At 36.7% G+C, this 26287-nt stretch overlaps 5 protein-coding genes and 1 long non-coding RNA gene across 9 annotated transcripts; 4 read left to right on the top strand and 2 right to left on the bottom strand.

Annotated features, from left to right (window-relative positions):
• Nucleotides 1–147: 147 nt before the first annotated feature.
• Nucleotides 148–1677, top strand: LOC105972554 (ubiquitin-conjugating enzyme E2 2). 2 transcript variants are annotated; one of them, XM_088817002.1, is made up of 6 exons: nucleotides 148–249; nucleotides 343–482; nucleotides 801–826; nucleotides 918–1007; nucleotides 1093–1181; nucleotides 1322–1677. In XM_088817002.1, the coding sequence occupies exons 2-6, from the start codon at nucleotides 370–372 to the stop codon at nucleotides 1448–1450; spliced, it is 447 nt and encodes a 148-aa protein (XP_088673128.1). In that variant the 5' UTR covers nucleotides 148–249; nucleotides 343–369; the 3' UTR covers nucleotides 1451–1677. The 2 variants fall into 2 exon arrangements, with proteins under 2 accessions (XP_088673128.1, XP_012852972.2); XM_012997518.2 differs by having other exon boundaries at nucleotides 167–249; nucleotides 361–482.
• A 116-nt stretch (nucleotides 1678–1793) lies between these two features.
• LOC105972550 (putative late blight resistance protein homolog R1A-10) lies at nucleotides 1794–10219 on the bottom strand. Of its 2 annotated transcripts, none has more exons than XM_088816999.1 (3): nucleotides 9560–10219; nucleotides 2322–4103; nucleotides 1794–2211 (listed from the first exon to the last, which is right to left on the bottom strand). In XM_088816999.1, the coding sequence occupies exon 2, from the start codon at nucleotides 4040–4042 to the stop codon at nucleotides 2342–2344; it is 1701 nt and encodes a 566-aa protein (XP_088673125.1). In that variant the 5' UTR covers nucleotides 4043–4103; nucleotides 9560–10219; the 3' UTR covers nucleotides 1794–2211; nucleotides 2322–2341. The 2 variants fall into 2 exon arrangements, with proteins under 2 accessions (XP_088673125.1, XP_088673124.1); XM_088816998.1 differs by having other exon boundaries at nucleotides 1794–2195.
• Nucleotides 10220–12356: 2137 nt separating this feature from the next.
• LOC148771248 (uncharacterized) lies at nucleotides 12357–13379 on the top strand. Of its 2 annotated transcripts, XR_016031054.1 has the most exons (4): nucleotides 12357–12706; nucleotides 12795–12884; nucleotides 12973–13061; nucleotides 13310–13379. It is a non-coding gene; the product is annotated as an uncharacterized LOC148771248 (long non-coding RNA). The 2 variants fall into 2 exon arrangements; XR_016031053.1 differs by lacking the exon at nucleotides 12357–12706 and having other exon boundaries at nucleotides 12719–12884.
• A 2856-nt stretch (nucleotides 13380–16235) lies between these two features.
• LOC105972553 (ubiquitin-conjugating enzyme E2 2) lies at nucleotides 16236–19816 on the top strand. The gene is made up of 6 exons (XM_088817001.1): nucleotides 16236–16408; nucleotides 17440–17573; nucleotides 18391–18416; nucleotides 18936–19025; nucleotides 19116–19207; nucleotides 19510–19816. The coding sequence occupies exons 2-6, from the start codon at nucleotides 17449–17451 to the stop codon at nucleotides 19636–19638; spliced, it is 462 nt and encodes a 153-aa protein (XP_088673127.1). The 5' UTR covers nucleotides 16236–16408; nucleotides 17440–17448; the 3' UTR covers nucleotides 19639–19816.
• Nucleotides 19817–19840: 24 nt separating this feature from the next.
• On the bottom strand, nucleotides 19841–22734 carry LOC105972518 (putative late blight resistance protein homolog R1A-10). The gene has a single exon (XM_012997478.2). The coding sequence runs from the start codon at nucleotides 22501–22503 to the stop codon at nucleotides 20080–20082; it is 2424 nt and encodes an 807-aa protein (XP_012852932.2). The 5' UTR covers nucleotides 22504–22734; the 3' UTR covers nucleotides 19841–20079.
• Nucleotides 22735–24831: 2097 nt separating this feature from the next.
• LOC105972552 (ubiquitin-conjugating enzyme E2 2) lies at nucleotides 24832–26287 on the top strand. Its single transcript, XM_088817559.1, has 6 exons — nucleotides 24832–24847; nucleotides 24986–25100; nucleotides 25470–25495; nucleotides 25647–25736; nucleotides 25837–25928; nucleotides 26034–26287. The coding sequence occupies exons 1-6, from the start codon at nucleotides 24832–24834 to the stop codon at nucleotides 26160–26162; spliced, it is 468 nt and encodes a 155-aa protein (XP_088673685.1). The 3' UTR covers nucleotides 26163–26287.

Raw genomic sequence — 26287 nt, 5'->3', positions numbered from 1 at the left:
AACATTACAGGAGATTCGTGTAATGTTATAAAGTTAAAGGGTGCATCTGAAATTACACCTATTTTATGGGGAGTTTAGTGTAATTTACTAGACATGTTTGCCGCCAAGAAAAACAAAGTTACATAGCAAGGGGGGGGGGGGGGGGGGGGGGGGGGTTGGTGTAATTTATAATCCGGCCATTGACTTTTTTTTTTCCTGTAGTAGAGCTCTGCACCAACTAGATTTCGCCGGAACGACGTCGGATCAGAGGTATACTAACTTATACAGTAATGTACGTTCTTTCATATAATTGATCGTTTGTAAGTAGATCTTTGCATTTAATTTAATTTGATAAAAAATCAGCTGGTTTTCCATTACAAGTCAATAAGTATGTCTGGGAAGCTGATAAGGAACTTGCGGAGTTTGAAGAGGGACCCACCTCTAGGTATTATTGCGGCACCTGAAGAAGATAATATTATGCTCTGGAATGCAGTTATAAATGGGTACTTTTCTTCATTTATTTATTTAGCAAACATCAATTAGTAATTATCAAGAATTATTTAGGCCTCGTTTGATTGGATTCATTACTTTGAAGTTTTGAACTTATCTTGATTAAGTGAATCTAGTTTAATTTCCACCACCAATAACTTTTTCAGGCCAACTGTATTGTTGGGATGTAATAATAAGATTATTGCAATATTTAAATTTCTGGAAAATTCCGTTGTTGCAACCAAACTAGGCCTTAGTCTGTAGTTGGATTTACATGTTCCGTTTATTAATGCCGTCTTTTTTTGTGGTTTATTATCTTGTGTCGAATGTAGCCCTGAGGATACACCGTGGAGTGGAGGTCAGTTGTAATTCTTGTATTATATTTGTCGATTTCTTGCATGCTTTAATTTGTTTTAGGTCGCAATATAGTCATTGTTCGAGTGCGACAGGTAAGTTCAAATTGACCCTTGACTTCCCATACGACTATCCGATGAAGCCCCCAAGAGTTCGATTTGTTTCTCAAATGTTCCATCCGAACAGTAAGATCAAATTTCTTGCATATACAATTAGCTTAATTAGTTTAATTATTACGAACTTAGCTTTGAAACTTGATATTCCGATCAGTTTATGAGGATGGAAGAGTGTGCGTGGACTTTCTTGAAGACGAGTGGACTCCTGCATTACTCGTTGAAACTATACTTATATCAATCCAGGTACTGCGTAGATTCTCAATTAAAAGATGATAAAAACTTAGAAGGAATGAAATCCCGTTTGAGAATTTGAAGCACAGATGGTGTAGAAAATGACAATAGTGAACATATTTGATGATGAGTTTATTTCGTTTCATTTGCAGTCGCTGTTGAGCGATGCGAATCCCGATACTCCAGTAAACTGTGACGCTGCTAGAATGTTCGTTGACAATCGGAGAGAATACAATCGCAGAGTCAGGGAGATTGCCGAGCAAAGCCGGATGGCCCAATAAACTATCTAGTCTGATTACTCTTTTTGCCGATTTGTTCTTGTGGTGCGTTTTATTTTAAGTCCCGATTGAAAATGTATGTTTGCGCCGCAATTATATTGTTCAAGACTGTTGGATTTTTTTTATCTTGTACCAGACATGCTATGGAATTGTAACCGAGAAATTGTTGGACATAAAAACAAGGTTTTTGGCGTCAACGCGAAGATATGTAATTTCTAATTTGATTGCTATATTTAAGTGAGATTTTGAATGTGGTAGAATGAAGTGTATAGTCATATTCATCAAAACTCATATTTTGAATCCCTTAAAAGAAACCCAAAAAAAAAGAAAAAAAAAAAAAAGAATTAGCAGTTTAATGTAACAATTGTTCTTGTAGTAGATTACAAATATATGTCAAACATTAATATTCTTGAGGAAATACAGAAAGAGCCAACTTCAATTAAGTCTGGAAGTGGTATAGAGAAACAACACATACACAAACACACACAGCCACTATGCTTGAAGGTTAAGTGCAAATTTCCATATTCGTTCATCCCACGAAGCATTAGACACGAACACCACTCGAGTAATTGTCGAAATTATTTGCTCAATTGACAATCAAAGGATTGAATTTAACCACTTAAACTTTGCCAAGACAGAAAGTGAACTTTTGGGGCATCTCTTGCAATTTGTGGCAGTGTTTAATGCTCGGGCAATCAAGAAATCGGAAGCTCTTCTTTCCCGGCGATCTAGTGCACCAATTCGCTCTCTTCAACCAGAGTTAACTTGAGTTGCATTACATGAACAATATTCGGAAAAAACGAAAAAAAAAAAAAAAAAAAAAAGAATTGAGAATTTTAGTGGTGATGACTGCGAAATATAATTGATGACTTACTTTGGGAATCTTGTTGATAGTCATTTCTTGAGGGTCTTATCATCCCACGAAGAATGGACACGAACATCAATCTTCGTCAATTTCTTTGCCCAATTCACAACCAAAGGAGTACAGTCAACCAGTTGAATCTTTCCAAGATCGAAAGAAAATTGCCGGGGCACGACTTGTAATTTGTAGCAGTGTTGAATGCTCAAGCAATCAAGATAAGGGAAGCTCCTGTTTCCAGCCGTCCAGTGCACCAAGTCACTATCTTCAATCAGAATAAACTCGAGTCTCAAGAATCTATTATCTTCCACATCCCACTTTGGTCCTCGAAAAGCACAGCTTCGTAATTTGAGCACTTCAAGATTAGGCAATAAAGCAATCTTGCTCATTTCTTCCCACGGATATCCTAACCCGCTCAGGCTTAACTTCTTAAGACCCAATGGAAAAACCGAAAGAGGGGGTGGTGGGCAGACAGCAATCCCAGTAGTATTGAATATAGGATTCACAACGACACATTTAAGTGATTCTAGTTTCTCGAGACGTGAAATATGATCGAAGCAGCTCGAGGGTTCTTGATTAGTGGCTGCTTCGGGCGATAATTCAATTTGAATTCCAAGTTTCTTTAGGTTAGGGATGCTTTCAAGAACGCTCCTAGTACAACTGCGAGCACTCATATCTGAAAGCGTTAAGAGATTTGGTAAGTACGATCCTTTAGAAGGATTTGGTAGTTGATTGCTTCCCATGAACTGAACATGCTTCAGTTTCTTCATATCCCATATTTCTATAGGCAGACACAGTGGTTTCTCAACGGAAATGATGGACAAAGGTCGGCTGACAATCAAGCACTCAAGGTTCAAAAGTTTGGATATGGAAGAAGGGAGATTCCGATTATAATTGAGGGAAAGGTACCTTAACTCGACTAGTTTTACGACATCGATTGGAAATAAGTAGAAACGGACTGTAAGAGCGTCGAGTATTCTGAGCAAGTTCGAATGATCCAAACATATCAGTACTGGATATTGATGGTAAGGACCGGTACATAGGAGAGAAGACACATTTGAAGTGGATGCAATTAAGTTATTCAAATCTTCGATGCCAAACAACATGTTGTGGATGCAAAATCGAGTCTGGTTCTCTACATCTTCTGCTACAATATCAGCATAGCGTTTCACGACATGGAAAAACTTGTTCTTTCTAGCTTCTTTGATGCAGAGATGCCAAAATACAGAATGTAGGCGACACGTTTTAATTTTGTTACTTGTGCTCTGCTGGGGAACCATTACAACACTTCTTGAAATAAGGTCTTTCAAACATTCTGCAGCAACATTTTCTGGAGTACTCAATTGATTTTGTTCGAGAAATCCCTCAGAAATCCATAAATTGACAATCTTGGAGTGGGGGATCGATTTCTTCACAGGGAAAACTCCCAAATAGAGAAAGGGTTCTTTCAAATGCTGAGGCAAATAGTCATAATTTGGAAATAATACATCCGACATTTTTTCGTAAGCATCCATAAACACGGAATTTTCTTCCTCGTCAGCTATTTTCTTCCAGCAATCCGGACTCTTCTCGAGTTTCGATAGGAGATCAGCAACAGTGATGATTGTGAGAGGAAGACCTTCACAATTCTCAGCAATCTTTTTTCCAGCCTTCACAAGTTCAGGTGGGCAAGGCATTTCATCGAACACCTTGTGCCGAAGAAGAGACCAACTATCTTCTTCATTGAGGAGGCCCATCTGATCGATGAACTCTATAGCTCTGAGGAAACACAGCTACTTGTTCAAGAGTGGTCGTCACCTGTTGAGGTGCAAACAATGTCCCACATCGGTTAAATATGGGAAAGATCTATCCTTTATAAGGAGGGGATAGTAACTCCATTGGTATGAGGCCTTTTGGGGAAACCCAAGAGCAAAACCAGTTGGGCCCGGCCCAATCTGGACAATATCATACCAATGTGGAGTTCGTGCTATCCCGACGGGGGCCCAACAGTGGTATCAGAGCCATGGCCCAGACTTAACCATGTGGTGGAAATTGCCGGAATCTGTGTGAAATTCCTGAATCCTCGGTGCCGAACAAATATGGTGAGCTCCCGGTGCGCAAATGGAGGTGGCTCGACGAGCTCCAGGTGGGAGGCTCGGTGTTCCTTTGTTCGAGGCTCGGTGCGCTCTGTAACAAAGATGGTGTGAGCCCCAGGCGCAAATTGAGGGGAGGCTCGGTGGTCCTTTGTGGTCCGACCTATGTGGTACTTTGTTCGAGGGGAGGATTGTTGAGGTGCAAACAATGTCCCACATCGGTTAAATATGGGAAAGATCTATCCTTTATAAGGAGGGGATAGTAACTCCATTGGTATGAGGCCTTTTGGGGAAACCCAAGAGCAAAACCAGTTGGGCCCGGCCCAATCTGGACAATATCATACCAATGTGGAGTTCGTGCTATCCCGACGGGTCTTGTAGAGAAATAAGATAAAATAATACACTTTTTGATTACTGCAATTTTCTCTCTATTCCACATTACATTGGCCTCATGCCTATTTATACATAATAAAGGCGGTGGTTTGGGAGCAGTAATTAAATCCACCAACCTAATTAATGTTATAATTAAAATTAGTTAGCATAATGAACCTTCTAGTGCAAAGACTTCTGGAGAGTTTTCTAGAATAATGGAGTTCTTGCTAATCTTAACACTCCCCCTCAAGAACTGCTCTCTTTTAATGTGGAACTTCGGTTGATTCCTAACTTTTTCCGAAAATCTTCGAACTTGAAGCCATTGACTCCTTTTGTGAATATATCTGCAAGCTGCTCTCCTGTTCTTATGTGTTTGATTTCAATTTCTCCTCGTAGTACCTTCTCACGTAGGAAGTGATAGTGTACTTCAATGTGTTTCGTCCTTGCATGAAACACGGGATTCTCCGCAAGACGAATTGCTGACACATTGTCACAGTATATTTTTGTAGAGGTATTATCAGATTGCCCAAGATCTTTCAAAAGTTGATGCAACCATGTGCATTCTTGAGCTGCCGTAGCTGCCGCACGATACTCTGCCTCGGTGCTTGATAATGAAACTGTGGGTTGTCGTTTGCTGCACCATGAGATTGGTCCAGATCCAATATTAAAGACATAACCTGATGTCGATCGCCGTGTGTCGTGGTCACTAGCATAGTCAGAGTCACAATATCCAATAATCTCACATTTTTCACATTTCTTGTACAATATCCCGTAGTCAATCGTGCTTTTCACGTACCGCAATATTCTCCTTACAGCTTCCAAGTGCGGTTTTTTTGGGGTCTGCATAAATCGACTCACTATGCCTACTGCATATGATAAATCTGGTCGGGTTATAGTGAGATAGATGAGGCTGCCGACTATTTGTCTGTACATTGTAGCGTCTCCTAATTCTTTTCCTTCGGTAGAGCATAATCGCACATTTACTTCGATAGGAGTAGAGACAGGTTTGCACTCCGTCATCCCGTACTTTTCAAGTAATTCCTTTGCATACTTGTGCTGACATAAGAATATTCCTTCGCCGACTCTTTCTACTTCAAGACCGAGAAAGTGATTTAATTCTCCGAGTGCTTTCATGTGAAAACGTACTGATAAGTTGGCTTGAACTTGATGTATTTCCTTCTCGTCGTCTCCGGTTATGATTAGATCATCCACGTACACTAGCACGATTGCCTTCTTTCCATTCCGAGTTCTCACAAATAAACTTGAATCAGCTGGTGCCATGGTGTAGTTGCTCTGGATAAGGAACTCCGCAATTTTTCCATACCATGCTCGTGGTGCCTGTTTTAAACCGTAAAGTGCCTTCTTTAATTTGCACACATAATCTGGATCAGTTTTGCTCTCGAAGCCTTGAGGTTGTTCCATGTATATTTCTCGATCTAGTTCTCCATGCAAGAATGCATTTTTCACGTCCATCTGGCACAACTTCCATTGTTTGCTTGCTGCGAGGGCTAGCAAAACGCGCACTGTAGTCATCTTTGCGACTGGGCTGAATGTTTCTTCATAATCGATGCCATACTTTTGCGAAAAACCTCGAGCCACCAACCTTGCTTTACATCGTTCGATTGAGCCATCTGGCTTACTCTTTACTTTGTAGACCCATTTGCATGATATGGGCATTACGTCTTTTGGTTTAGGTACCAAATCCCATGTTTCATTTTGCTCCAAGGCATCCATTTCTTCTTTCATGGCTCTCTTCCACTCGTCACTTGAAGCTGCTTCCTCGTACGACATAGGCTCTTTTATCATGTGCTCCTCTACCATTGCTGCATTGGCATATTTTGGATTTGGTTTCCGTTGCCTAGTAGACCTTCTAAGTTGTACCTCATTTTCACGTGGTTCTTCTCGTGTCTCCTCAAATTGACTCATTTGTTCTTCTTCGTGAGTTTGGTGTACTCCAGTTTTCCATGGTGACTTGTCTTTTTCCGGTTGCATGGCATCTACATCTGCCTCGGCTGGCGAATGCTCAGTACCTTCATTTCCTTCAGTATTCCTTTTCAATTCTTCCTCAATTTCTTTTGAATCCGGTAATGTTATTGCTTGGGGCGACCACCATGACGATAACTCATCGAACACCACATTTCGAGAAGTATAGCATCTTCCTGTACTTGGGTCGCAACATTTCCACCCTTTTCTTTCATTATCATATCCCACAAATATGCACCGTATTGCTTTCTTATCAAATTTATTGCGTAGATTGTCTGGAACAAAAACATAACATACGCACCCAAATACGCGAAAATGACTTACCGTGGGCTTAGTCTTCCATAACTTTTCGTACGGCGAGACAAACCCAAGTGTTGCTTGAGGCAGCCTGTTAATCACGTGGGCAGCAGTCTTCATACATTCTGCCCAGAATCGTGGTGGCACATTCTTCGCATGTAACATGCTCCTACATGTCTCAGCAAGGTGTCTATTTTTCCGCTCTGCCACACCATTTTGTTGTGGAGTACTCGGACAAGTCAGTTGTCTACGTATCTTACACTCCTTGAGATAGTTTATGAATTCCAAAGATGTGTACTCGCCTCCGTTATCGGTCCGTAGACATTTTATTTTATAACCAAATTCATTTTCCACATCTTCTTTAAATTTCTTAAACTTGACTAGTGCCTCAGATTTTTCTTTCATGAAGTGTACCCACACGTACCTGGAAAAGTCGTCAATAAATGTGACCATGTACCGAGAGCCACTTATAGATGATTGTTTCACCGGACCGAATACATCTGAGTGGATTAGCTCGAGAGGATCCTTTGCTCTGAATTTTGACTCCTTGTAAGGTAGCTGGTGTGCTTTCCCATATTGGCAGCCTGCACAAACTGTACTCTCTCGAACATCTAATTGAGGAAGCCCCTTTAGCAAAGATTTCGTCATCATGACCTTCAACTTGAGATAGTTAACATGCCCTAATCGCGCGTGCCATAGATCCGCTGTTTCATGGCTTCGAGCTTTATCAACATAGGCTTCTTGAGCTGACATCACATAGACGGATTCTACTTTTCGTCCTTCCATAAGAGGTGTACCAGTTACCTTGATCTTTGAATATAACTTCACGTCATTGGGCCCAAATAATACATAATTTCCCGACGCCGTTAGTTGTGACACTGAGAGTAAATTCTTTGTCATACCTGGTACATGATATACATTTTGCAAGTGTACTTGGCCCGGGCTGTGGTGAGGTGTAACCACTGTTCTACCAACATGGGTAATTGGTAGCTTGGAATTATCAGCCGTGACTACGACTCTTCCTCCTTCATATTTAGACATGCTCAGTAGTTTTTTTCTATCTCCAGTCATGTGATTCGAACATCCGGAATCTACAATCCAATCATCATCATAATTGACCTTTTTCGGGATTTCCGTGACGAGTGCAGGTTCTTCTTCTATGCAGGAAAGTGCCATTGTCTCAACTGGTTCTACGTATAATGCTTCGACGGCAAACGATGCTTGAAAATCCCATTCTTCTTCGCTCTCATTTTGAGGGCATAAAGAGGTCGCTATATTTCCTTCCTCCCGTTTATATCGGCAATCTCGTGCATAGTGATTATTCCTCCCACAGTTGTAACATTGATTATTTTTGCGACGTAATATCTTTTCTTTTGATTCAGTTTGGCCCTGTAGTCCTCCCCCTTGTTGTGGACTTCTTTCTTGTGGTCTTCTATCCCACTTTCCCAGGTTTTCATTAGATCCATCGTTGTTATATCTAGCACTTCGTTGCTCTTTTTGGCTATATCTTCTTCCACTGAAGAGAGCCTTCTCTTCGTCATTGATCGAGGTTTTAGACATTTGTTTATCTAAGGCCTCTTGATTCGCCAATATATTCTCCAACTCATTTAATGTTGGTTCTTGAGCCCATCCGCGAGTTGCCGTAACCAAACCAAGGAATTCGGGCCGTAAACCATGAATAATAATTCTTCTTATCCTCGTCTCAGTAATTGAATTTTGAGGATCTAGCTTCGAAATTTCTGAGCATAAAGATTTTACTTTGGTAAAGTACTCACTTACCGACGAGTCACGTTGCGAGATCGACAACAACTCGTTCTCGAGCTGCTGTAGCTTGGCGTCATTTGTTCGAGCAAATATACCAGAGAGAGTATCCCATGCTTCCTTTGGTGTTTTAGCATCTTTGATGCGGTGCAGTAAGTCATCCTCCACGGCAACTGAGAGAGCATACATTGTTTTTCCGGCTCGAACCTTCCATTTCTTTAGTTCTTCTTCTTCGGTTGGTGGTTGAGTCTCGCCTCCTCCAACAATACTCCAGAGATCTTGTCCAAGCAAGTAAAATTGCATACGGATGCTCCATGTATTGTAATTGTTGTTATTCAATTTTTCGATTCCATTTACCGACGTCGCCATATCTGTCATTGTAACTTGGTGAATCCTAACCAAGTAAGCTCGATCCCTGATCGATTAGCTTCACAGTCCCTGACTGCTTTTTGACGGCACTTGGACGTGGCAAAGTATTTTAAGCAGCACCTCGAAGACGATCCCAGAAAGCCTGCTCTTGATACCACTTGTAGAGAAATAAGATAAAATAATACACTTTTTGATTACTGCAATTTTCTCTCTATTCCACATTACATTGGCCTCATGCCTATTTATACATAATAAAGGCGGTGGTTTGGGAGCAGTAATTAAATCCACCAACCTAATTAATGTTATAATTAAAATTAGTTAGCATAATGAACCTTCTAGTGCAAAGACTTCTGGAGAGTTTTCTAGAATAATGGAGTTCTTGCTAATCTTAACAGTCACCAAAACTGCACTTCCATTCTTGATCTTATCTCCGGAAAACCTTAGCAAATAATCAAACACCTTTGTGTCCCAAACACCATCCAACACAACGAGGCATCTCTTCGAACTCAATAACTTGAATAGATGCATACTTAGGTAACCAGGCATTTTGTCAAAATCAGGATCTAATTGAGCTACGATGTCGTGCATGATGTTTTCAGGTCGGTAATTCGGTCCTAAATCGATCCATGCACGACGGTCAAACCGATTCGTAATTAATGGATGTTCGAAGATTTGTTTAGCGAGAGTGGTCTTACCGATGCCTGTCATGCCGAAGATCGAGACGAAGAGGAGAGATAGCTTCCAATCTTTCAACATGGCGGTGATTTTGTTGACTTGGTCCGATAATCCGACCAGCATTGACTTGTTTTCGTCGGAACTGATCGCCGGCGTAGCATGATCTTCGCCGGAGTGATCCGTCATGATCCAAGGCGACTCAGGTGGCGGCAATGGCGGCGGCAGTGGATTGACCGGAGAATTGGATTGGAATGCAAGATTGCGTATTTGGGAATTGAAATTTGGGAATTAAAATGGAAGTTATGGACTTATGTCAACCCATGTGTTTTTCAAGTGGTGCATTTTTCAAACACTTTGGAGATCCAAAACACAAGTTTTTATATTATACACGTTGAGCTCACAAATATATTATACAAAGGAGTAGAAACTGTGCATAGTTTTTGTGTGTGTGTGCGCGCGCGCGTGTCAGTTTTTTTTTTTTTTTTTTTTTACGCTTCCCTCTTAACTGAAGTTTCTTGATTGAGTCACCAGTGTGAGAAGATTCAGTTTAGGGAAAATTTCACTTTGCACTCCTGAATTATGAGGTGTGTCACAAATACACCCCTCAATTACGAAATGTACCAAATACTCCTCGTGTTTGTATTCTATTTAAATATGTTGACCTCACCTATTGACTTCTTATTGCTTTTTTTTTTTTTTGACATTTTTACTCTTATTGTATGAGGGTTCAAAGCTTATATGTGCCTTATTTTTTTACCTTTATTTTTCCTCATTTTTCATTTGAAATTAGTTCATTTTTGCTCCTTTTTTTTTTTAACTTCACTATAATGTCTAACTCCAGTTGTTATCATGAGCTCAATTTTATATCGCAATCCTAATCAAACCACATTTACAACTGGATACCTAATTTCTTTAATTAAACCAAGTATCTCAAAATAGGAGATTAAATGAAGAAAGCTTCTCACTCAATGTAAGTCAAACCCCAAATATATTCAAACTGCGTAAAGATCTCCTTTATAGGTTTTAATTACAAAAAATGACCTGTCATTATAAACTACAAAAAAATATGCTCAACTTAATAAAATATTAACATAAGCTAAACAATTGCTTACATAGTTATTGTTTGCAAGATGAGTTATATTGGAAAAAATTGAACGAGAATGGTGACTTTAATTTGTATTTTTCATTTTGGCTGAACTATGTCTAAGTACTAAAATTCACATAGATTTTCCGTAGACTAAAGGTGGGGTAAGATTGTAATTGCTCAATAAATCATTACAAAACCAATGTATTTACATTTTTGCAAGTTTGACCAAAAAATATTGAGGGTATTTGGTACGTTTGGTAATTGAGGGGTGTGTATGCGACACATCCCATAATTCAGGGGTGCAAAGTGAACTTTGCCCTTCATTTTTCTGTAAATTGTAAGTAGAACCCACACTATGCATAGCAATGTATAGGGTAAATAACAGAAAAAATACACTTTTCATCCCTCAAATTTACCTCGATTTCACATTTTGGTCCCCAATATTTAAAAAAAATAGATTTAGTTCTTGTTTCTATAATTTAACATTTTTTGTCATTTCCGACAGTTTCCCGTAACTAACGGAATCAAGTATATGCCCATCAGTTTGTTAACTGACGGACTAATGGCAAATTAACGAAAATGATCGAAAATGTCAAATTGTTGAAACGTGGATGACCATGTGTATTTTTTGTGAAGATGGAGACCAAATGTGAAACTGATGCAACTTAAGGCACAAAAACTATAATTTTCTCGATAAATAACATATAATCCCTTTGTAGTTAGCCTATTTACAGATGACGCTCTTGTCAATTTAATCTAAGCACATAACACCTAGGCAGTATCCAGGGTAGCCATCGTGTATTTTACTAACATAAAGCTTAAAATGACTATATTGCCCTTATATTGAAGAAAAATCGTATTTCTATTTTGCAATCCGAAATTTATTAATAAAGGAAAAACTTTCACAAAAGAATGGAAATATTTGGTAAGGGTAAAAATGTCTTATTAAATTTATGGTAGATGTTTAACATCAATTAAACCTTAAAGGAGATTTTCGTAAGCTCTTAATTCTGAAGGGTGCAGCTCTAATTACACATATTTTATGGGGGGTTTAGTGTAATTTACTAAACATGTTGCCTCCAAGAAAAAAAATTATAACATCGGGGGAGTTTAGTGTAATTTACAATTCGGCCGTTGACCCCTTTTTTTTCTGTAGTAGAGCGCAGCACCCCACAAGACTTTCACCGGAACGGATTCCGATCAGAGGTACAACGTATATAGTCATGTTCTTGAATTTAATTGATAACAAATTTGTTTAATTTGATAAAAATCAACTCGTTTTCCATTACAATAATCCTGAAAGTTAAGGTTGTAAAAACTTAGTGTGTTTCTAGGAATTGAATATGTCTAAGAAGCTGATGAGGAACTTGGAGAGGTTGAAGCGGGACCCACCTCCGGGTATTAGCGCCGCACCGGAAGAAAACAATATTATAAATGGGTAATTTCTTCATTTATCACAAATCAATTAATTAGCAAAGAATTAATTAGGCCTCGTTTGGTTGAGGAGATCAGTCATTATTAACTAAATAATTCGACTTTGTTTGATGTTTGACATGCCCAATAACTTGCTGGGTCGACCCGTAAATATTATATTATCATGACTTATCCTGCTTTATCTTGCATTTTAAGGAGTTCTTTTGTTATCTTTTGGAAAATTCCATTGTGGCAACCAAACGAGGCCTTAGTTTGTAGTTGCACTTATACATGTTGGTTTATTAATGCCGTTTTTTGTGGTTTATTTTCTTGTGTCAAATGTAGCCCTGATGATACACCGTGGAGTGGAGGTCAGTCATTCTTGTATTATATTTGTCTATTTCTTGCATGCTTTAATTTGTTTTAGGTCGGAATATATTCATTGTTCGAGTGTGACAGGTACGTTCAAATTGACCCTTGAGTTCCCACACGACTATCCATTTAAGCCTCCAAGAGTTCGGTTTGTTTCTCGAATGTTCCATCCAAACAGTAAGACGGAACTGCATATAATAAGAAACTCGTATTCTTGTATATATATATTCTAAACTTAGAGTTTGAAATTTGATAATCCGACCAGTTTACGAGGATGGACGTATATGCTCGGACTTGTTTGGAGATCGGTGGTTTATAGGATATTTTGTCGATCAGATACTTGTATGTATCCAGGTAACCTTCTATTTGTGGAACTAAACATACAGTAAGTGATATTGTGAATGAATTCAGTTAGCTAAGGCCTCTGTTTGGATGGTGAGATAAGCCATGATTAATTAAATAATTGTACGGATATATATATATATATATATATATATATATATATATATATATATATATATATATATATATATATATATATATATATATATATATATATTTTTTTTTATTTTTTTTTATTATTATTATTTTTTTTTTTGCAGTCACTGTTGAGCGATGCGAATCCCGATTCTCCGGTAAACTCAGAAGCAGCTCGATTGTTCAGTGAGAATACAACCGTAGAGTCAGGGAAATCGTGGAGCAAAGCCAGGCGGCCGATTAATTACTATCTTGTGCACAAATTGTTGGTGAATGTATGTATGCAAGCTTTTGATTCAAATTTTCAATCCTACTAAAGATGTTTCCACCATCTTCTTCATAATTTTCTAGAATACCTTTTTTTTTTAATAACATTAATTTCATATAACGATAGATTTGAACAAAAAATATATATAATGACTGTTATTATTCCAATTTTAGTTGTTCAAAGTTAATTCTTCTGCCAACTAATCAACTAATTTCAATTGAATAATAAGAGCCTTTATTAGTGTCAAATTGAGTTTACTTGGACAATGATTCTCTTTGTGGTAATTTTGTTACAAATGGCGACATAAAGCCTATTAAGGTCAGCTATTTTTGTTACTAATGTGGTCAAGAATCAATGTTCTTGGCCCACCTTGATTTAATTTTCGAGTTGTATTGATACTTCTTGAAATTGCACGTAGATCGCTACCTTGAAGCTCAAGTTGGTCCTTATCTGCCACCATGGAAACAAACGTTAGGGCGGCGTCAGTTTGGTACCGGCGAAAGCTCTCTTGCGCTTAAGTCAGTTTTTAGACCTCAAAAGAGAGAAACCTTGAGACCTTATGAGAGATGGATTATAATGTGTGTATCTTTATTTAAGATTAAGTAGTATTTATACATTATACTTGAGATTATGTGTAATTAGGACCAAGGTCGTAAAAAGCGGAGATTGGGTCGGAGGCGGTTAGGCACTGACTTACGATTAATCGGTGCGGCGGTGATTAATCGGCGATAAATCGAAATAAAATCGATTTTTAAAATTTAATGTAATATATTTCTAGATATTATTTATAAATACTCAAAACATATATAAAAAGATATTTAAACATAGTTATATCTTCATTATGTATATATCCTAATAGCATAATAAAAAGTTTAATAATAATAAAATCATAATACAATAAAAATTCTTTTAAAATATAAATAAAAAGGTAATTTTTTGAATTTAAATTTATTCTTGAACATTCCAAACATATATCATTAGGTTACGTTCTTTAATAATAACAGTTAATATAAGCAAAAGGGAAAAGTACAGTTTGCACCCTTGAACTATGGGTGTTGTCGTAAACACCCCCTTGAACTGTACAAAACGTACCAAAATGATCTCTCCATTTCAAAACCGTTTGTGTATAATGACGTGGCGGGTTGACTTTCTCCTCTTTTAATTACTTTTGCAGCTGCAATATTTTTTTGACCTTTTTACCCTCAATATACTACATTTACATCTAGGGACCGGAGATTTGGGATCAGAAGAGACGGCGCAGGTGGCAAAAAATTCCGGCCGACGTGCGATGGAACCATCGGAGCTTTGGGTTTATTCCAGGTGGGAAGAAGCGTGCCCCTTCACGTTAACTCAGAGATTCCATTAACACAAACCCTCTAAACTTTACTTTCACAAAAGCCAATTGAAGAAGAGAAGAAGAAAGAATTGACTAGTCCAATTTTTTAAAATTAAATACATTTAAGGGCAATTAAGTAATTGCCCAGAAAAACTAACGGTGTTAGTTTGTCAAATTTTACCCATAAATGATAGGGGCCGTTTTGTCACGTTTTATAATTCAGGGAGGTGTTTGGGACAAACCTCGTAGTTCAAGGGTGCAAATTGTACTTTCCCCTAAGCAAAATAAAGTATAAACTAATTTTTTTTGTTAAAGTCCAACTATTATTATGAATTAAAAAAGGTAAAATAGTAAAAAAAAAAAAAAAAAAAAAAAAACACCGATTTTTATTACCAAAGTTTGAACCACCTTCAAGGTTTGACCGTCTCGGACCACCTCAATCCGCCTCATACCGCCTCAACCCGCCTCACAGACCAAAATCCAATTTTTTAAACCTTTACACCAAAATCGTAAAGGTTTGGGACCACTTCCGCCTCGAAAACCGATTAATCGTTCGATTCGGTCGATTTTTAGAACTCTGGTTAGGACCCATAACTATGTTTAACAGTTGAGCGTAAAAATATAATACGAAAATAAAATTAAAATATGAAAAATTAACCGTTCACGTGCAATTTAAGTGCATATTTCTAAGGGTTATATACAGTTTACACCCCTAATGTATACCCTCTGTAACATTTACTCCCCTAAAGTATCATTTGTAACACTAACCCCTCAAGCTCAATTCAATTTATGTTTTAAATCCTAATACCTTAAAATTTTCTTTTTTATTTAAAATAATAACTAAATGAATAATTTATACAAATAAAAACATTTGTTGAAAAGGATGTGAAATAGTTGTATTTAATTATAATAAATTTTGTCGCGTGGACCTATATTAAAAAATATTTTCACCGAAAAAATAGATATTATTTATAAAAGTAAAATCAAAAGAAAATATTAGGGATAATTACACTTTTGGTCCCTCATGTTTGACCCGATTTCACTTTTGGTCCCCCTTATTTGAAAGTGAACAAAGTTCACCTCGAAGTTTCAATTTTAAACACTTTTAGTCCCCGCCGTTACATACCCGTTAACAAGTAACGGAAAACACTATTTTGGGGTGGAAATTGAAATTTTAAAATCTTTTGGGGCTGAAAATAATTGTAAATTTATAATAGACTACTTATAAATAAACTTTTAATAATATTAAGTACAATGAAATTTATGTAGTTAATTTCTGTTTTTATTATTAAAAAATAATCATAAGTAGTATAACTAGAGGTGAACTTTGTTCACTTTGAAACAAGGGTGACCAAAAATGAAATTGAGCCAAATATGAGGGGCCAAATGTGTAATTACCCCGAAAATATTAAAAAGAAGAGGAGAGAGAGAGAGAGAGAGAGAGAGAGAGAGTACAACTGTACAGCCAGAGAGTTTCATCGAAACTTCAAAATTACGTGTTACTACGAATTCATAGATACTATTGGCAAGAGGGACTTTTCTTAACTCCCCCTTTGATTTTTTATTTTCTTCTCCTTCGCCTGCATCTTACAATCAACTCACTCAGAAGGCCACCCAGAGGTAACTTGCGTAACCATCTATTTATTCATTCCGATGATGTATCTATATATATATATATATATATATGTATATATCGGTTATTTAATTTTCTAGCAAATTGGAAGTATATATCAGAATTTCAAGAAACGATTCAAATTCATGATTTTGTGAACCGGGGGGAAACGCTTGAATTTCTTTCAGCCCTTGGGTTTTTCATATCTGTCAATAATTAATTCAGATTTTCTTCACTGTAATTCGAATGAGTGAGTTTAGCTTATTAGTATATTTTTTTTTGGGAATGAATAATAAGACTAGGTATTGGAATTTATATGAATATTCATATACCGGATGACCTATAATCTTACTTTTTCTAAAAAAAATCTATTTTTGAAAATGTTAATTATATTTAGACTAACTAGTATTTATTCCTGTGCGATGCACGGAGTAGCATTTCAAAATTGAAAAAAAAAGTAATTATTTAAACATATGACAATAACAATTGTAATAGGAGAATTGTGCTCATTTTGTATAGTTCAAGAGCTGGCTCGTGAGTTTTGTTTATTTATTATTATTATTATATAGTACAAATATGAACTATAGTATTAAAAATTCAAAAATTAAATTTCTCTAGTTTTAGGAAAAAAAATTGTATCCATATAGGATACCTTCATTTGCCCTTCCGATCATGGATTAAGGATTTTGCGTTGGTAAATGCTATTAAGAAAAAATAATTAGAAGGAAAAAAATCGTCTCTGAGTAGTGGATCAGGATTCCGTAATCATCTGCTATCCGATTTGCTATGAAAAATATGGAGTCAAAGATTTCATTGCAGAATAATTAGAGAAAAATAGCTGAAAAATAGAAGATTGAGGTTGAAAGGATTTACATGAATTTTGAACTTTTAAGACAATATAATTTAATTTTAAAAAATTAGTAGAGGAAAAAAAGTTAAAAACAATAATTACAAAGATGCCATTAGGGTTTCTTAGATTTTCCTCTCGTTTATTACTTTTATATATAAGGTTGTAAGTTGTAAGTTATTGTGTTTACAGGCATTCAAGATGTCAGCTTATGCTAGGAAGTGGATGATGAAAAACATCGAGAAGTTTCAGCGGGACCCACCTCCAGGTATTAGCGCGGCACCAGAAGAAAGTAATATCATGCTCTTGAATGCGGTTATATCCGGGTACGTTCTTGACTTAGCACACGTAAATTAAGCATGAACCGTTTTAAAACCTCATTCAGTCGACAGGGCCGGTCCGGCGTATTCGGGGGCCCGGGGCGAGAATATTTTTTGTTCCCTTAATAATATGAGGTCTCAGTCCGACTTTTTTTTTTACCTTTTTTTTTTATGAAATAATATAGATAAATATTTATTAATTTAAATTTCATTATCAATAAAATATTGAAAGTATTAATGTATATCTAAATTTTTTTATAAAGCAAATGTTAGAAATGTATGAAATAATTTTTGTTTGAATAAAATAAAAAAAATTAAATTGTATATATTGTAAACTAAGTTTTAAAATTTATAAATAGATAAATATTTTGTTTTTAAAACAATAAAAGAATAAAAAAAAATATACAATAGAAATATATTTTTTTTCACACAAAAAATGTTAGTATATATATATAAAAACACTGAAAATGGGCCCCTAGTAAAACTGGGCCCTGGGCGTGGGCCCTGCTCGCCCCACCCCAGGGCCGGCCCTGTCGGTCGATTAGATATGGTATGATTAATTAAATAGCTGAATATAAAAATTAACTTTTCGGACCGACCGTAAATTTTGCTCTAATTAGTCCTTACCTTAGCTTTTTCGGAATCGTGCATTGGGCGGCTCGTGATGCAACTATATAATTGGGCTATAATAAGATTAATATTGCAATGTTATCATGAATAATTATATCGCAGCAACCAAACGAGGCCTTAGTTTGTAGTTGCGCGTTTATATGTTTGTTTAGTTACGCAAATTTTGTGGTTTATTTTCATGTATGGATCGTAGCCCTGAGGATACACCATGGAGTGGAGGTCAGTCATTCTTTTAATCGAACATACACTCAATTTAACGATCTTCTCTTTCTTTGTATTGTATTCCTTGAACCTATACATTTCAATTTAACAATGATTTCACATTTGGCCCCCTCACAAAAAACATATTTGGTCCTTCATGTTTAAAAAAATCAACACTTTTAGTCCATTCCGTCAATTTCCGTTAGTACTCACGGAATCAAGCGTGTGCCCATCCACTGCCTTAACTGACGGACTAATGGTATATTGACGGAAATGACCAAAAGTGTTAAATTTTTGAAACATGAGGTACCAAATGTGTTTTTTGTTAACATGGGGGACCAAATGTGAAATCAGTGAAAACTTGAGGGATGAAAACTATAATTTCCCCAAATAAAAATTAAAAAAAATTAAAAAAATGAAGAAGTTCAATAGTGAGTAGAAGTGAAGGAGCAAGAAGAATCCCTTCTTCACAATTTATTCACCGTTGATGATTTACTAGGCAACTTACATTCAAGGACATGTTTTTGAGTGCGACAGGTACGTTCAAATTGACCGTTGAGTTTACTGAAGACTTATCATTTAAGCCCCCAAGGGTTCGATTTGTTTCTCGAATGTTCCATCCAAATAGTAAGACACCGAAGAAACTCGAATTTATTTTGTATAATAGCTTAAATGATTACTCTGAGCTCATACTTTGAAATTTGATCTTCCGATCAGTTTACGAGGATGGAAGAGTATGCTTGGACGTTCTTCAAGATCAATGGAATCCTGCATTATCACACATCGGATCTATACTTCTATCTGTCCAGGTACAAATCTATTTGTTCAACTAATCTATTATTGCTTCGGGTTGTTAATAAAATTAATATAATATTTGAAATCCATGCATAATAGACCGGTGTGATGCATAAGCTCGTGTAGATTCGAAATTAAAATATATAAATATTTTTTTTGATTTTTTGCATTTTTGTTTGTACGTACCGACCGCATATTAGCATGCGTATGTAGACCAATTCAAATGGGGGTAAAAATAAGAATTATGAATAACTGTACAATGTAACAAACAACTGATATCTAGAGAAGCCATGAATTTGTTTCGTTTAATTTGCAGTCACTGTTGAGCGATGCGAATCCCGATTCTCCAGTAAATTCCGAAGCTGCTCGATTGTTCAGTGAGAACAAACGAGAATACAACCGTAGAATCAGGGAAATCGTGGAGCAAAGCCAGGTGGCAGAATAATTACTATCTTGTGCACAAATAGTTGGATTGTGTCCCGTAAAAAATGCAATGTTACGCATAGAGATATGGAATTGTAATGAACATATTGTTGGATTACAGGCTATGTAAATTTAACTGCGCGTTTTGTAAAGTGGTTATATCGAGATGATTTGAAAGAATAAAAAATTGCAGTTACATACGCGCCGAAGGGATGTGAATATTCTTGATGAAATTCAAAAGGAGCCATCGTCAATTATTTTGGAAGTGGTATAGAGAAACAACAAATACACAAATACACACAAACAACTCTTACATATACAATTAGAACTTCCTTTTTTATTTGAAGGTTAAGTGCAAATTGCCATATTCATTCGTCCCACGAAACATTAGACACGAACACCGCTCTCGAGTACTTCTCTGAATTATTTGCCCAATTCACAATTTAAATTCTCATGTTGATATTCATTTCTTGAGGGTCTTATCGTCCCACGAAGCATCGACACGAACATCGATCTTTGTCAATTTCTTCGCCCAATTCACAACCAGAGGAGTGCAGTCAACCACTTGAATCTTTCCAAGATCGAACGAAAATTTCCGGGGCATGACTTGTAATTTGTAGCAGTGTTTAATGCTCAGGCATTCAAGAAAAGGGAAGCTCCCGTTTCCAGCTGTCCAGCGCACCAAGTCACTATCTTCAATCAGAATAAACTCGAGCCTCAAGAATCTGTTGTCTTCCACTTCCCACTTTGGGCCTCGAAAAGCATAGCTTCGCAATTTGAGCACTTCAAGATTAGGCAATAGAGCAATCTTGCTCATTTCTTCCCAAGGATATCCTAACCCGCTCAGGCTTAACTTCTTAAGACCCGATGGAAAAACCGAAAGAGGGGGTGGAGGGCAAACAACAATCCCAGTAGTATTGAATATAGGATTCACATTCACACATTTAAGTGATTCTAGTTTCTCGAGATGTGAAATATGTTGGAAGCAGCTCAAAGGTTCTCGACCAGTTGCTTCATCGGGCGATAATTCGATTCGAATTCCTAGTTTTTTTAGGTTAGGGATGCTTCTGAAAACTCCCGTGTTACAACTGCGAGCGCTTATGTCTGAAAGTGTTACGAGGTTTGGTAAGAACGATCCTTCTCCAGGATCGGGCACCTGATTGCTTCCTGTTAACTGAAGATGCTTCAGTTTCTTCATATCCCATATCTCTACCGGCAGACACAGTGGTTTTTCAACGGAAGTGATAGCCAAAGGTCGACCGACAATCAAGCACTCAAGGTTCGAAAGTTTGGATATGGAAGAAGGGAGATTGCCATTATAAGTGAGGGAAAGGTACCTTAACTCGACTACTTTTAGGACATCGATTGGAAATAAGTAGAAACGGACTGTAAGAGCGTCGAGTATTCTGAGCACATTCGATTGATCCAAACATATCGGTACTGGATATTGATGGTAAGGACCGGTACATAAAAGGGAAGACACATTTGAAGTGGATGCAATTAAGTTATTCAAATCTTTGATGCCAAACAAAACGTTGTTGTGGATGCAGAATCGAGGTTGGCTTTCTACATCTTCTGCTACAATATCAGCACAACGTTTTACGACGTGGAAAAACTTGTTCTTTCTAGCTTCTTTGATGCAGAGATGCCAAAATACAGAGTGTAGGCGACAAGTTTTAATTGTGTTACTTGTGCTCTGCTGGTGAACCATTACAACACTTCTTGAAATAAGGTCCTTCAAACACTCTGCAGCAACATTTTCTGGAGTTTTCAACGGATTTTGTTCGAGAAATCCCTCAGAAATCCATAAATTGACAATCTTGGAGTGGGGGATCGATTTTTTCATAGGGAAAACTCCCGAATAGAGAAAGGGTTCTTTCAAATGTCGAGGCAAATAGTCATAATTTGGAAATAATACCTCCGACATTTTTTCGTACGCATCCATAAACACCGGATGTTCTTCTTGTTCCGCTATTTTCTTCCAGCAATCCGGGCTCTTCTCGAGTTTCGATAGGAGATCAGCAACAGTGACGATTGTGAGAGGAAGGCCTTCGCAATTCTCAGCAATCCTTTTTCCAGCCTTCACGAGTTCAGGTGGGCAAGGCATTTCATCGAACACCTTGTGGCGAAGAAGAGACCAACTATCTTCTTCATTGAGGAGGCGCATCTGATGAACTCTGTAACTCTGAGAAAACACAGCTACTTGTTCTAGAGTGGTTGTCACCAAAACCGCACTTCTATTCATGATCATATCATCGAAAAATCTTTGCAAGTAATTGAAAACCTCCGTATCCCAAACAGAATCCAACACCACGAGGCAGCTATTGGAACGCATAAACTTGGATAAATACTTAATTATATTATGATGCATTCCGTCAACATCAGCATCTAATTGAGCTACAATATCGTGCAAGACGTTTTCCGGTCGATAATTCGGTCCTAAATCAACCCAAACACGGTGGTGAAACCGATCCGAAATTAATGGATGTTCGAAGATTTGTTTGGCGAGAGTGGTCTTACCAATGCCTGTCATGCCGAAGATCGAGACGAAGAGGAGTTGGGATAGCTTCCAATCTTTCAACATGGTGGTGATTCTGTTGACTTGGTCCGATAATCCGACCAAATTGGACTTGTTTTCGTCGGAATACGGCCGGCGGAACATAATCTTCGTCGGAGTAATCTGACGGTGGACTGGACAATTCGATGGCGTATGCATCCACACTATCGGCAGGGAACTGAACTCTTGGCTTACTTCCCTCGATTCGTTGTTACAGTCGGGGGTTTCTTCGTCTTTCCGCACGCGCCGCCGCAAAAAGCCGCAGCAGCACCAGCGGCGGTGGGGAGCTTTTGAGGTCTCTTCCGCCGGTTCGTCGTTCGATTCACGCATTGCCTCGGCGATTTCTCTCTCTCTCTCTCTCTCACGCACACATACACATACAGAAACGTAGACACCAAATTGGGAGAAATTTATTCGCAAAAACAAAAAAAAAAATAATAATAATAATAATAATAATAATTTGGTAGAAATCTTAGCGATGAGGTTTCTTTAATTATGATTCTAATTTTTTTTGGAATTTACGATTGGACAAAGTGTTGTGTATGCAAGATTTAGTTGTTTGACATATCTGACTGGTTGGAGTGATGTAAGTCTTTGAAAATGGGTAATTGGTACTTTGCACCCTTGAATTATATGAGTTTGGTATTTTGTACTCTTAAATTGGAAAAATGGCATTTTGCACTCTTTAATTGTAAACTTCTTGGCACTTTGCACCCTCCTCCACTTTTTGCCAATAAGGGTATATTTGTCTTTCTCTTATTTCTCAGCTAATTAAAATCGTTTCACCTTTTTTTTTTCATTCATATCATTTCTCTGCAATTTATTCCTTTCTTCTCGGCTAAACAACTAAGAAAATTTTATTCTCTTCTGCTTGTCTTCTTCATGGCTAAACCAATGTCATCCATTCAGTAGCACTTCCATATGACAATGGTTTGATGTCCAATATCTAGTGCCAGGGCCGGCTCACAGCCATACGAGCCCCTAGGCAAAAAAAAAAAATTTGGGGCCCTTTACATTATTTTTTTAATATAAAATTAAATATTTTGAATATTTTTATTTTAGTATAAATACACATATTAAGATTAGTAATCAGTATATTATATTTATACAAAATTTATGCTATATGTATATTAATTTTTTTATTTAAATAAGAAGATATAAATTTTATTTTGTATTTGAGGGCCCTAATTATAGTAAGCATAATTTTTGGGGCCCTAATTATAATACATATAAGTTGCGGGCCCTAGACAAAGGCCTAAGTTGCCTATAGCCTAGGGTCGGGCTTGTCTAGTGCAATAATCGGTCAAATTGTTAAACTTTAACAATGAACGGATATTTGGCTTGACGGCAAGGGTCACTTTATCGCATTTTATGGTACAGGCAGGGGCAGAACCAGAAAATTTGATTGGAGTGGCCAAGTTCTTATGAAATGATACAACGGAGGGGAATTAAATTTTTTGGAGCTTTAACAATAATTCATAAAAAATAAAGCAAAAATAAGTATTATTTTATGTAAAATGGTATGACTTTAACAATAATATTATATATTGTAATAATAAATATGAAAAAGTATATAAATATACATAAAACAATAGAGAAAAAAAATATGAAGAGTCAAAACTTATATTTACACAAGATTAGGGGCCGAAACCTATATCATAAAAATATAATTACTTCAAAAAAATTCTTTTTTTTTAAAGAAAATCTTGGGGTGGAATTTGTATTTAACACTTTTCTTAATCCCCTTGTATATTTTTTCTTTTACTTTTCTTTTCTTGTCCTTCACTTGACTCACCGACAAGACTCACCGAGAAAGCCACCACCACAGGTAACTTGCGTATTTAATACTTTCATTCCCATAATTTTGTTAACCAATTGGAATGTTTAATTTTCTTAACCAATAGGAAGTAGTTATTAGAAATTTCAAGAAATGATTCAGAATCATGGTTTTATGAACAGAGGTGAAACACTTCAATTCCTTTATTTTCTTTCAGCCGTTGGGTTTTTCATATCTGTCCAATAACTAATTCAGATTTTCTTCACATTAATTCGAATGAGTGAGTTTAGCTGATTAGTATATTTTTTTGGGAATTAAGCTTGTGGTCATTTTTATCTGTTAATTTATATATATTGGGCAAATTACGGTCTACCCTTAAGGTATGGCCAAATTACGAAAAAACCCCTATGTTTTGGATAATTACAGCCACCCCTCCTTTTAAATAATTTTACATAAAATTTATGTAATTCGGTTATTTACCGAACCAAATCGTATATTCAGTGGGTTAACGGTATGAAATGTTGGCGTACCGAAATTTTGGTTCGATTTTACCGATTTAACATCCCTAAATTTACCTCTGGAGATGTTTTTTCGTAAGATAATAAATAGTTGAGGAGTGACTGTAATTACCCAAACAGAAGGGAATTTTTTCGTAATCTGCCCTTTATATATTTATACAGTTAAACCTCTATAAATTAATACAGTTGGGACCATCAAAATTTCATTAATTTAGCAAAATATTAACTTATCGATAAATTAATAATTGTTAATTTATACATTAATTATTAACTTATTAATTTATGAAATTATTTTTATTATTATTTTCAATAAATGTATTTTTTTTTTTTTACATGTATATTATTCATTGTATCATTAGTTCAATGCACTATAGAGCCCGTTTCACAAACAGAAGCTCTTAAAGCAACAATGGTATAAAACGATTTTATGTTGAGCTATGACAAAACTATACCGAAAGTTTTAACCATGTTAAGAAAAGTGAGGGACGAGATTGATGATAATGTGAACTTCAATAAGAAACAAACGACAATAAGAACTTAAAGGACTTGCAGCGGGATCCTCATCCACCTCCAGGTATTAGTGCGGCACCAGAAGAAAATAATATTCTGCTCTGGAATGCGGTTATAAACGGGTAATTTCTTGATTTACCGCACATCAATTGAGCAGTAATTTTTTGAAGACTCGTTTGGTTGACTAGATATGTTATAATTAATTTAATAATTGAACCTTTATCGCGTGTTTCTCAAAAAACAAAAAATGGTGATAACTTTTCGGGCTGAACATAAAATTTGGTCTAATTACTTATTATGTTATAGGTTCTTAGGAATTGTGCATTGAACTCGTCTTCGTCCAACTGTATACTGGGACTGTAGTATAAATTACAATCTAATTCTATTGTGGCAACCAAACGAGGCCTTAGTTTGTCGTTGCACTTAAATACGTGTGTTTATTTATGCTGTTTTTTTTTTTTTTGTGGTTTATTTTCATGTATGGATTGTAGCCCCGAGGATACACCATGGAGTGGAGGTGAGTCATTTTTGTAACTCGAACACACACTCAATTTAGCGATTTTTTTTCCTTCTTTGCATTATTCTTGAATTTGTTTTGCTCACATTTTTTATATTCATCGATGGACTATGCGACGTACATTCAAGGACGTATTTTTTGAGTGTGACAGGTAGGTTCAAATTGACCCTTCGGTTCGCAGAAGATTATCCGTTCTATGCCCCAAAAGTTCGATTTGTTTCTCAAATGTTCCATCCAAACAGCAAAACACTGCATAAGAAACTCAAATTATTTTTATATATTAGCTTAATTAATCACTCTGAGCTTATTATTATACCTTGAAAATTTGATCTTTCGATCAGTTTATGAGGATGGAAGAATCTGGTTGGACATTCTTGAAGATCTGTGGACTCCTGGATTATCACGCGTTGAATCTATACTTGTATCTATCCAGGTACTATGCTATTTGTTGATATTTGCTGGGGGTACCAATGTAAATACACACCTGATATACTATCTGGAGAAGACATGAATTTCTTTCATTTAATTTAATTTGCAGTCACTGTTGTGCGATGCGAATCCTGATTCTCCAGTGAAATCTGAAGTAGCTCGGTTGTTCAGTGAGAATAAACGAGAATACAATCGTAGAGTGCGAGAAATCGTGGAGCAAAGCCAGGATGCCAATTAATAATAATGCACAAATTGTTGATGAATCTGTGCAAGCTTCTGCGAATATATTAAGCAAGACTGTTCGATTTTTGTCCCGTAACAATTGCAATGTTACGCGTAGAGCTATGGAGTTGTAATGAAGAT

This window comes from Erythranthe guttata, chromosome 4 (assembly GCF_056151865.1).
Source record: "Erythranthe guttata isolate IM_541 chromosome 4, IM_541, whole genome shotgun sequence".
NCBI lineage: Eukaryota > Viridiplantae > Streptophyta > Magnoliopsida > Lamiales > Phrymaceae > Erythranthe > Erythranthe guttata.
Note: the sequence above shows the minus strand (reverse complement) of the source record. Positions and strands in the feature narration are given on the sequence as shown.

Excerpts from the sequence above, each read along its gene's own strand:
- LOC105972554 (XM_088817002.1), top strand. The coding sequence starts at position 370 with ATGTCTGGGAAGCTGATAAGGAACTTGCGGAGTTTGAAGAGGGACCCA. Across the intron at positions 483-800 it reads TGGAATGCAGTTATAAATGG|CCCTGAGGATACACCGTGGA; the intron begins GTACTTTTCTTC and ends TGTCGAATGTAG. Across the intron at positions 1,008-1,092 it reads TCAAATGTTCCATCCGAACA|TTTATGAGGATGGAAGAGTG; the intron begins GTAAGATCAAAT and ends TATTCCGATCAG.
- LOC105972550 (XM_088816999.1), bottom strand. The coding sequence starts at position 4,042 with ATGGGCCTCCTCAATGAAGAAGATAGTTGGTCTCTTCTTCGGCACAAG.
- LOC105972553 (XM_088817001.1), top strand. The coding sequence starts at position 17,449 with ATGTCAGCTTATGCTAGGAAGTGGATGATGAAAAACATCGAGAAGTTT. Across the intron at positions 17,574-18,390 it reads TTGAATGCGGTTATATCCGG|CCCTGAGGATACACCATGGA; the intron begins GTACGTTCTTGA and ends TATGGATCGTAG. Across the intron at positions 19,208-19,509 it reads CTATACTTCTATCTGTCCAG|TCACTGTTGAGCGATGCGAA; the intron begins GTACAAATCTAT and ends TTTAATTTGCAG.
- LOC105972518 (XM_012997478.2), bottom strand. The coding sequence starts at position 22,503 with ATGCGTGAATCGAACGACGAACCGGCGGAAGAGACCTCAAAAGCTCCC.
- LOC105972552 (XM_088817559.1), top strand. Across the intron at positions 25,496-25,646 it reads GGATACACCATGGAGTGGAG|GTAGGTTCAAATTGACCCTT; the intron begins GTGAGTCATTTT and ends TGAGTGTGACAG. Across the intron at positions 25,737-25,836 it reads TCAAATGTTCCATCCAAACA|TTTATGAGGATGGAAGAATC; the intron begins GCAAAACACTGC and ends TCTTTCGATCAG.